Source organism: Schistocerca gregaria, chromosome 3 (assembly GCF_023897955.1).
Source record: "Schistocerca gregaria isolate iqSchGreg1 chromosome 3, iqSchGreg1.2, whole genome shotgun sequence".
Lineage (NCBI taxonomy): Eukaryota > Metazoa > Arthropoda > Insecta > Orthoptera > Acrididae > Schistocerca > Schistocerca gregaria.
The window spans coordinates 176,875,084-176,887,108 of NC_064922.1; the positions used below are offsets into that span (position 1 = coordinate 176,875,084).

General features: G+C 41.7%; 1 protein-coding gene across 3 annotated transcripts in view; it reads right to left on the bottom strand.

Moving 5' to 3' along the window:
* LOC126356098 (uncharacterized protein C1orf109 homolog) overlaps positions 1-12,025 on the bottom strand; it is a 59,066-nt gene that overhangs the window by 21,359 nt on the left and 25,682 nt on the right. For all 3 annotated transcript variants that reach the window (XM_050006788.1, XM_050006790.1, XM_050006789.1), the window contains one exon: positions 5,682-5,846. In XM_050006788.1, the coding sequence (XP_049862745.1) occupies positions 5,682-5,846 (165 nt within the window). The remainder of the gene's footprint in view (positions 1-5,681; positions 5,847-12,025) is intronic.

Genomic DNA, 12,025 nt, shown 5'->3' on the forward strand with positions numbered 1-12,025 from the left:
ATGGAAGAGGATGTAGATGAAGACGAAATGGGAGATACGATACTGCGTGAAGAGTTTGACAGAGCACTGAAAGACCTGAGTCGAAACAAGGCCCCCGGAGTAGACAACATTCCATTAGAACTACTGACGGCCTTGGAACAACCAGTCCTGACAAAACTCTATCAGCTGGTGAGCAAGATGTATGAGACAGGCGAAATACCCTCAGACTTCAAGAAGAATATAATAATTCCAATCCCAAAGAAAGCAGGTGCTGACAGATGTGAAAATTACCGAACTATCAGTTTAATAAGCCACGGCTGCAAAATACTAACGCGAATTCTTTACAGACGAATGGAAAAAGTGGTAGATGCAGACCTCGGGGAGGATCAGTTTGGATTCCGTCGAAATGTTGGAACACGTGAGGCAAGACTGACCTTACGACTTATCTTAGAAGAAAGATTAAGAAAAGGTAAACCTACGTTTCTAGCATTTGTAGACTTAGAGAAAGCTTTTGACAATGTTGACTGGAATACTCTTTTTCAAATTCTAAAGGTGGCAGGGGTAAAATACAGGGAGCGAAAGGCTATTTATAATTTGTACAGAAACCAGATGGCAGTCATAAGAGTCGAGGGGCATGAAAGGGAAGCAGTGGTTGGGAAAGGAGTGAGACAGGGTTGTAGCCTCTCCCCGATGTTATTCAATCTGTATATTGAGCAAGCAGTAAAGGAAACAAAAGAAAAATTTGGAGTAGGTATTAAAATTCATGGAGACGAAGTAAAAACTTTGAGGTTCGCCGATGACATTGTAATTCTGTCAGAGACGGCAAAGGACTTGGAAGAGCAGTTGAATGGAATGGACAGTGTCTTGAAAGGAGGATATAATATGAACATTAACAAAAGCAAAACTAGAATAATGGAATGTAGTCAAATTAAATCGGGTGATGCTGAGGGAATTAGATTAGGAAATGAGACACTTAAAGTAGTAAAGGAGTTTTGCTATTTAGGAAGTAAAATAACTGATGATGGTCGAAGTAGAGAGGATATAAAATGTAGACTGGCAATGGCAAGGAAAGCGTTTCTGAAGAAGAGAAATTTGTTAACATCGAATATCGATTTATGTATCAGGAAGTCGTTTCTGAAAGTATTTGTTTGGAGTGTAGCCATGTATGGAAGTGAAACATGGACGATAACTAGTTTGGACAAGAAGAGAATAGAAGCTTTCGAAATGTGGTGCTACAGAAGAATACTGAAGATAAGGTGGATAGATCACGTAACTAATGAGGAGGTATTGAATAGGATTGGGGAGAAGAGAAGTTTGTGGCACAACTTGACTAGAAGAAGGGATCGGTTGGTAGGACATGTTTTGAGGCATCAAGGGATCACAAATTTAGCATTGGAGGGCAGCGTGGAGGGTAAAAATCGTAGAGGGAGACCGAGAGATGAGTACACTAAGCAGATTCAGAAGGATGTAGGTTGCAGTAGGTACTGGGAGATGAAGCAGCTTGCACAGGATAGAGTAGCATGGAGAGCTGCATCAAACCAGTCTCAGGACTGAAGACAACAACAACAACAACTCTTACTGCATATAAGATGTTGCTGCCTCACAGTTTTTGAAATTTTAAATTGTGTTGGGCACTCCATGTTTTAAGAGTTATCATTTTGAACTTTATAATAAACATGTATGTATTACCTTTGAAACTGGAGTATTATTTTATTAAACGTTAATGTGTCTTAAATGTGCCATTGAAATGGCAAGAATTTAACTGCCTCCCTTCACAGGATATTATGTAAAGGTATTGCAACCCTCCTATCTTGGCTTATTTCTAACATGTTTTCAGATGACAAAAACTGTCCACCTATGTATTGCATTTAAGCTGCTGGTGGAGATGCACCATACATAACTGATGTCCTGTGAGCTGGGAATGAGCATTTATTAGTTGGGAGTGAAATCACCTGCTAACTGTATTAACGAAAGCTGCTGACCCAGGCTGTGTAATTTATCCATGAGTATCTTGCTGTAGCGTTCTCAGAATTTGTAATATTCAGACGATAAATGTTAACAACTCATCCTCCACATTAATCAGCCAGTTCATCATTTCCGCAACCAACAATTGTAACAACTGTTAAATGAAATGGAGGTGGTGCTCCGTAAACTTCACACCATACGCAAAATTTCTATGAATGCATATTGAGTCCTAGTTGAAGAGAGTTGCAAACAGAGTGTCATCAGTATGTTATGCTCCTGAAGCCCTGTCAATATGTAACAGCCAGTGCCTTTTAGTTACATACTATTCACATAGGCACTCATTTCTTAGCTATGGCATTCTTTTCTGGGAAAAAATTCACAAAATAGGATCAAATTTTCAAAATTACAGATGAAGGCCTTGAAATAATAACCAAAAATAGTAAGCAGGCTTGTTCTTAAGATTTGTTGCATGCATTGGAGATTTTAACTACACCAATCAAGTGTATTTATGCTGTCACCAGACATCACCTGTCTGCAGCAATTTGAAAGCCCGCACAAGTAGAGCTGCAGTAGCATATTCACAGGAAGCAGGTGGCAGTACCATGAGGTACATATGTGCAATCACTCTGCATGAACTCCATTACATTAATTTGCACTGTTGTCAAATGAATATGTGACTGACTGACGCACCTGATTTTGAGCACAAGTTGAATTGCCGATTTATGTAATGGAACTCAGTGCATCAAATTGATTTTGTCTTGGTGATATGTATGCATCTGGGTAATATACTCTGTGACATATGTCAGGCATTGTGGTAATTCTAATTGACTGGCAGTGTGTAATTCAGCAGGACCATGGGATCCCTCAACAAAAGCTAAACTCCTTGTTTATAGCATACTTTGTCTAGTATAATTTTATTTGGGTCTCTGCTTTTATTTACAATGAATGTAACTGTAAATTTATTCTCTGCCTGTAACAATTTTTATTATCATTGTGTGGATTGGATATTTTGCATAGTGCAATCTTATTTGGCTCTCAGCTTTGACTCACACTGAGTTTAAGACTGTAAATCCATTCTGTTTTTAATTTTTTTTGTTATTGCTTTTATTCTTTGGGGTTTGCACATTCACTGTGGGCTTAAACTATCTGCTAGTGTCTCTTGCATTTGGTTTCTATTGAGGAAGTGTTGCCTTGCTAATAATTGTTTCCCATAGGTGACTGATTTTAAAGCAAAGATGTTTCCAGTAAGTGTATGTAAACTGCTATTTTATTAGGTTGTGACACGAAATGTATGATTGCTCACAGAGCAACCCACTCCTACCACTCCCATAATAATATTTACAAATCAGTTACGCACACAGAAAAACTTTGATAATTACTGTTCAACCAGCTCTGCCCATGACCATGGAAGAAAACATAGAATGAATTTACATTCAAAATGAAATACTGAACATAAAACTTGAAACAGCATTTTCTACCAGGAAATAAAATTATACAATGAACTGTCCAAGAAATTGAAAGAGGATACTAAAGTTATTACCTTACATAAGGTGAAGGATTACTTAGATGCCTCAGAGTTGGGGCTTGGTAAAAACTGTAACACAAGCAGTTAATAATAAAAGACCCCTGTCCTCTCAGGCTGCACTTTTGCACTACAGCATTCTTTTTTTTCCTGCAAAACCTTACTCCAAGGCTGCTGCTATGAGTAACACTAACAAATTATCAGCTTTCTGAGCTCAATGTCTTGCTCATTGTGGAGAGACACTGACTCAATTTTCAAGGCAAACTAATCAGCAGTGTGGTATACAAAATGGAAACTAAAGTTAATTGTCATGGTCTTGATGTCAGCTGATAATGTGTGTAATGTGTGCAGTGAGTGGTGTTGAGAAATGAATGAACGGTGTAGCACTGTTTCCTTAAATTATGAAATATCTTCTTCACAAGACTGTACAAGTATTAAACAATATTGTACATTCATTTCACTTCATGTATTGAGGCAGTCAATTTACATACCTTGTTTCCTGGTTACCTGCAACAGGTCTTACAAACACAGGTCATAACGTTGTTATGTAAGTATATATTGTATTATGAATTTGTGAGATTTATGTTATTTTATGATATTTTCAGCTTCTTATAATACTACTACTACTACTACTACTACTACTACTACTGCTACTACTACCTCAAATATAGTTCTGAAAATTAATTTTAACACAAACTCTACGTTATACCCTGAATCTTTGCTGATCTCAGTAGAATTTAAGTCACAGCAGCCACTGTGCCTGATAATTTCTGTTATTTAGATAAAGCCCTACATTTTTGTGGGACTTGCTACAACTCGAATCGCCACACCACATGTGGGCTGCGAGGTGTTCAGTTACATGGTCCGAAGCACAGTATACATTAATTATTGAATACCCTACAAGACATAAAGGACAGTGTTCAATACATGTGTTTGACATATCGGGCAACAATAACTGTTCTTACTGTTACATGAAAATATGACAACAGTAACCTTTGATGTGTTTGATACTTCAACTGTTTACTTAGAAGTTTGCTGTGGGGCAGTTGGTTAGCAATGTCATTTATAGCTGCCCAGGAATCAGAGTTTCTTAGTGCAAGCCGAAGATTCACTCTACAATGATGATCCCCCTATACCTCTCTTTGGATAACATTATAATACAACATGATTAGGTGTATCAATCTTTCCAGTTCCATTCTTCTGACTTATTTTTGCTGATTCTATACACAGATGTACAGGGCATGATCCTTGTCTCATTATAAAACAGATCATACCTCTACTTGGGTTCACATACGGCAGCTTCTTCCTTTCTTGTATGCCAGGGAACAACTGCTAAACCTGATTGTCCCAGTCCCTCTGTTCTGTACCAGTCCTCCTGAACTTAAGTGAACTTTATTCATGATTTGTTTCCCCAGTGATCTGCCACATCATCTTAATGCACCCTTTTTGCAAGCAATAGCACACAGCTCCGTACCTGAAGATTCTCTCATCTGGATGTTCCCAGAATCATTAACAAAATTTCTGCTGATGATGTACCAAATGCTCCAGTAAACCTTAAAAGAACATACTGCTGGATGCATCTTCATATGTGCTCTCACATATTGGTAGTGCAGCTACTGGGCCCACATTCTTGCTGCAAATCCAACAATGGTAATTATGATAGTCTCACTGCTGACAATGATAATAATAAGTCACAGTTCCAACTAGGTCATGTTGTGCATGATCTTGCAAGTTCTCACAGGGACTTGATTGAGATGAAGCGATAAGTTTCTTTTTTTGTTTGTCTTTGTACAATATTAAATTATATACAATATTGTACATTACCAATAAATCAAATGTGGTTGCACTATTGCTAGAAGACTGGCCTTGTAACTGGAAGGATGGGGACTCTATCACCCATACACTTATAGTCAATTAGATTCTCCATGATTTTACTAAATTACCTTAAAGCAAATGCCAAGATGGTTCTTAAAACAAGACCACTGCTAATACCTGCCCTATCCTTGTCGAAACTGACATATAATAACGTAAATGCCTGCACATATAAATTATGTTTTTTGTTCTTAAGCTGTAATACCATGACACATTCAACACCTTTGTAAAAAAGATTCACAGATGAATAGTACTACCACTATTACTACTACTACTACTAGTAGTAGTAGTACTACTACTGCTACTCTACTACAGTGGAAACAAAGACAATACCAAAGGATACAGGGTATGATAGTATCGAGACACATCTTCTATCCACTCTATGAGCAAGGCAGCAGATGGCACTGTTGGAGAGCCCTGTAAGGGCACAGTTTCAACTTCATCACATGCACGACGCACTGTATCACACTTGTCTTGAAGCTCTTGGTTTAGAGAGCTACAGTCTTTCCTGTAAGGAGGATAGTTTTTGCATAGAGCTAGTGGTTCACTAATAAATGTATGAACCATTAACTACAAAACAACGACAAAATTCTCTTCAGTAAATAGGTATATGGTTACAAGTTTTTATGCACCGGATAGAAGAGTCACTGAACAGCAATCAGAAACAAAGCAGATGATGGAGATTGGCAGTTTTCAACAGTCAGCCTCTCTCTCTGTCTATCTATCTCTAACACACACACACACACACACACACACACACACACACACACACACACACACCAGTTAGCAACACAGAGAGCAGAGATAAATACATTATATCCCTGAATTACCAGTTTGCCTGGCACTAACAAGCATACTGGAAGACATACATTTGAGGATTCTAACTACTTTTTAACAAAATATGTGCTAATGGCACATGATAATGGAATCATTACATCTACATTACTACATTGATGGAGAATCCATTTTACCAAAACTATTCTTGGAAGCCGCAGTGAAAGTTTTCATATCTCTAAATTAAGAAAAAGAGTAATATCTTGCCAAAGTCTTTCACCAGTGACCAAATCAACATTTGTCCAGTTATGATCCTGTAAACTTGAAAATGGGTTCATAAGATAAATACATTTTGGAGAATATTCACACTGCTAAATACGAAATTGCTCTACCAAGCACTGAAAGAAGACCCATCAACATAAGAAGAAATATTTGTTATTGGGATGTACCTCAATCACTTTTGCTTTTCTAAGGATCTCATATTCTTTGCTCTAGAGCAGATGAACACAAACAACTAGTTGGAGAACCTAATAAAGCAAGTTTCAAAATGCACCTGAAAATTATTGTTAACTACTACAATTACATATAGCTGCTGAAGACTATGGCCACCGCTACAAACTTGTTTGTAGAGTAAGTTTCAAAGTACTCCTGGAAATCAGTTACAATAACAATCATCTCCACCACCCTCAGCAGCAGCAGCCCTTTGACACCCACTGGTTGATAAAGGCCTCCTCCAGATTTCTCCAGGCATTATAGTCATGAGTTGAGTTATATGAATCCATGGAGCTCCTGCATGTTTTCTAATGACATCTACCCACCTTCCATTAGTTAATTGTAGATGTCTTTTCTTAACTCCTGGAACTTCCTTTTTTCAGCTGTCACCCATTTGCCTGGCTATATATCCTGCCCATGTCTGTTTCGCTCAAGTTGCAGTTGGAAATAGGTCTCTGAACCCAGCATGTTCTCTGATATACTTGCTTGTTTTCACAATTACTTGACCTTTGAAAGCACCACTACAAAAAAAAAATTTGCGGTACAGCAATGGGCACCTACATGGCACCACCCTATGCCAACCTATGCACTGTCCACCCAGAGGCATTTTTCCTGTACCTCTCAAATGTACCAAGGATCTCACTGAGGCCTTCACAGACCGGAATTACTCACACAATCTTGTACAGAGAAACAGATCTCTAGTGCCTTATCTTTCCAGTCACCTACCATCTCCCACTCATGCCCTGAAATGAGGAACATCCCAACCACTATACTTCCCACCCCTCTCTTAGTGATAGTCCACTGCCCGTAATATCCTCTTCCATCTCTACTCCACCCCTGCTTCTAGTCCCTTGTCTTATGGCTCATATCTCTGCAATACACCTGGTTGGAAGACATGCCCCTTACGTCCTTCCATCAGCATCTACTCCAATCCATCCACAGGCATCATCTATCCCATTAAAGTCAGAGCTACCTGTGAAAGTATTCATGGGATCTACAAACTAAGCTGCAACCACTGTGCTTTCTACATGGGCCTGACAACCAACAAGCCATCTATCCACAGGAGTCGCCACTAACAAACTGTGGCCAAGAGACAGCTGGACTACCCAATTGCTGAAGCCTCTGGCCTTTGGCTCAGTTGCTGCCCAACACACCATCCATTGTAGCCTGAGCCATTTGGATCCTTCCTACCAACACCAGCTTTTCTGAATTGTGTAGGTGGGAACTCTCCCTTCATTACTTTCCTGTAAGCCTCCGCCCCCTTTCGTCAACCTTCACTAGTCCCTGCCCTTCACTTACCTATCCCCTTCCATGCTTCCACTCAAGCACCACACAGTCTTCTATTCCACCAATGCACTCACTAGTCTTTTTCCCCTCCACTACTTCTCTCCTTTTCTGCTCCCCTTCCACCCCATCCCCAACTCAAACCTCCTGACAGTACCTATTGTGGCAGCCCTAACCTGTCCCAACCATGTCCTTGCATGCTCCCACAAGTATCAGTACACCTTCCCTCACTCCCCACTCCTACCCTGCTATCCCTCCCCATCTACATCCACACTCCGCAAGCCACCTGACGGTGTGTGGCGGAGGGTACCCTGCATACCTCTATCGGTTCTCCCTTCTATTCCAGTCTCGTATTGTTCATGGAAAGAAGGATTGTCGGTATGCTTCTGTGTGGGCTCTTATCTCTCTGATTTTATCCTCATGGTCTCTTCGCGAGATATACATAGGAGGGAGCAGTATACTGCTTGACTCTTCGGTGAAGGTATGTTCTCGAAACTTTAACAAAAGCCCGTCTTCCACTGGAGTTTATCTATCATCTCCGTAAGGCTTTCGCGATTACTAAATGATCCTGTAACGAAGTGCGCTGCTCTCCGTTGGATCTTCTCTATCTCTTCTATCAACCCTATCTGGTACGGATCCCACACTGTTGAGCAGTATTAAAGCAGTGGGCGAACAAGCGTACTGTAACCTACTTCCTTTGTTTTCGGATTGCATTTCCTTAGCATCCTTCCAATGAATCTCAGTCTGGCATCTGCTTTACCGATGATCAACTTAATATGATCATTCCATTTTAAATCACTCCGAATGCGTACTCCCAGATAATTTAAGGAATTAACTGCTTCCAGTTGCTGACCTGCTACTTTGTAGCTAAATGATAAGGGATCTATCTTTCTATGTATTCGCAGCACATTACACTTGTCTACATTGAGATTCAATTGCCATTCCCTGCACCATGCGTCAATTCGCTACAGATCCTCCTGCATTTCAGTACAATTTTTCCATTGCTGCAATCTCTCGATACACCACAGCATCATCTGCAAAAAGCCTCAGTGAACTTCCAATGTCATCCACCAGGTCATTTATGTATATTGCGAATAGCAACGGTCCTATGACACTCCCCTGCGGCACACCTGAAATCACTCTTACTCCGGAAGACTTCTCTCCATTGAGAATGACATGCTGCGTTCTGTTATCTAGGAACTCCTCAATCCAATCACACAATTGGTCTGATAGTCTGTATGCTCTTACTTTGTTCATTAAACGACTGTGGGGAACTGTGTCAAATGCCTTGCAGAAGTCAAGAAACACGGCATCTACCTGTGAACCCGTGTCTATGGCCCTCTGAGTCTCGTGGACGAATAGCGCGAGCTGGGTTTTACACGACTGTCTCTTTCGAAACCCATGCTGATTCCTACAGAGTAGATTTCTAGTCTCCAGAAAAGTCATTATACTCGAACATAATACGTGTTCCAAAATTCTACAACTTATCGACGTTAGAGATATATAGGTCTATAGTTATGCACATCTGTTCGACGTCCCTTCTTGAAAACGGGGATGACCTGTGCCCTTTTCCAATCCTTTGGAACACTTCGCTCTTCTAGAGACCTACGGTACACCGCTGCAAGAAGTGGGGCAAGTTCCTTCGCGTACTCTGTGTAAAAACGAACTGGTATCCCATCATATCCAGCGGCCTTTGCTCTTTTGAGCGATTTTAATTGTTTCTCTATCCCTCTGTCATCTATTTCGATATCTACCATTTTGTCATCTGTGCGACAATCTAGAGAAGGAACTACAGTGCAGTCTTCCTCTGTGAAACAACTTTGGAAGAAGATATTTAGTATTTCGGCCTATAGTCTGTCATCCTCTGTTTCAGTACCATTTTGGTCACAGAGTGTCTGAACATTTTGTTTTGATCCACCTACCGCTTTGACATAGGACCAAAATTTCTTAGGATTTTCTGCCAAGTCAGTACATAGAACTTTACTTTCGAATTCATTGAACGTCTCTCGCATAGCCCTCCTCACACTACATTTCGCTTCGCGTAATTTTTGTTTGTCTGCAAGGCTTTGGCTATGTTTATGTTTGCTGTGAAGTACCCTTTGCTTCCGCAGCAGTTTTCTAACTCGGTTGTTGTACCATACAATCTTGCTTGGCACATACTCATCTAACGCATATTGTACGATGGTTTAGAACTTTGTCCACTGATCCTCAACACTATCTGTACTTAAGACAAAACTTTTGTGTTGAGCCATCAAGTACTCTGAAATCTGCTTTTTGTCACTTTTGCTAAACAGAAAAATCTTCCTACCTTTTTTAATATTTCTATTTACGGCTGAAATCATCGATGCAGTAACCGCTTTATGATCGCTGATTCCCTGTTCTGCATTAACTGATTCAAATAGTTTGGGTCTGTTTGTCACCAGAAGGTCTAATATGTTAGTCGGTTCTCTGTTTAACTGCTCAAGGTAATTTTCAGATAAAGCACTTAAAAAAATTTCACTGGATTCTTTTTCCCTGCCGCCTGTTATGAACGTTTGAGTCTCCCAGTCTATATTCGGCAAATTAACATCTCCACCCAGAACTATAACATGGTGGGGAAATATACTCGAAATATTTTCCAAATTATTCTTCAGGTGCTCAGTCACAACAGCTGCTGAGCCCGGGGGCCTATAGAGACATCCAATTACCATGTCTGAGCCTGCTTTAACCGTGACCTTCACCCAAATCATTTCACAATTCGGATCTCCGTCAATTTCCTTCGATACTATTGCACTTCTTATCGCTATAAACACGCCTCCCCCTTCACTGTCCAGCCTCTCTCTGCGGTATACATTCCAATCTGAGTTTAGGATTTCATTACTGTTTACGTCTGGTTTCAGCCAACTTTCTGTCCCTAGTACTATATGGGCGTTGTGACCATTTATTAATGAGAGCAGTTCTGGGACCTTTCTATAGACGCTCCTGCAGTTTACTATTAGGACATTAATATTGTCATTGCCTGTTGCGTTTTGCCTGCTCCTACCTTGCTGCGTCTCAGGACGTGTCTTGTCGGGCCTAGGGAGGGAATTCTCCAACCTAAAAAACCCCCATGTGCACTCCACACGTACTCCGCTACCCTTGTAGCCGCTTCCGGCGTGTAGTGCATGCCTGACCTATTCAGGGGGACCCTACATTTCTCCACCCGATAGCGGAGGTCGAGAAATTTGCACCCCAGCTCTCCGCAGAATCGTCTGAGCCTCTGGTTTAAGCCTTCCACTCGGCTCCAAACCAGAGGACCGCGATCGGTTCTGGGAATGACACTACAAATAGTTAGCTCTGATTCTACCCCGAGAGGGAGGCTTTCCGCCTTCACCAATTCCGCCAACCACCTGTACGAACTGAGGATGACCTCTGAACCCAGACGGCAGGAGTCATTGGTGCCGACATGAGCAACAATTTGCAGTCGGGTGCACCCAGTGCCTTCTATTGCCGCCGGTAGAGCCTCCTCCACATCTCGGATGAGACCCCCCGGCAAGCATACAGAGTGAACACTGGCCTTCTTCCCCGACCTTTGCGCTATTTCCCTAAGGGGCCCCATCACCCGCCTAACGTTGGAGCTCCCAATAACTAATAAACCCCTCCCCCCATGTGCCTGCTCGGACCTTGCTGAAGGAGCAGCCCCATGTCCACTCACAGGCAGAGCGGGCGATGCCACACGGCCAGCCTCCACATTTACCCTCTGCCTCGTGCGCCGCGAACGCCGCTGAACCTGCCACTCCCCTTGGGGAGAGGGTGGCCCAACCGCGCCCGGTACCCGCGAAGATGTCTCGACAGCAGGGACAGTGGGTGACGCATGTAACACCTGGGTTGTACCTTGCGACGCACCAGACTCCCCACTGCCGCTACACTTCGAGGCAGCAGCCTGAAGACGGCTGACCGCGGCCATCAACACGCTCAGCTGTTCGCGAAGAGTGGCCAGCTCCTCCTGCGTCCGTACACAGCAGTCACACATCCTATCCATCCTAAGGAATCAATTTACTGAAGAGACTTAATCAACTTTTAACTAGACTGCTAATTCACTAAAGGCGGCTGATTATTGACTAAACTGTGATTGCTAGCCACTTCTTGTAGAAAACAATGAAAATAGCACTACCTGTC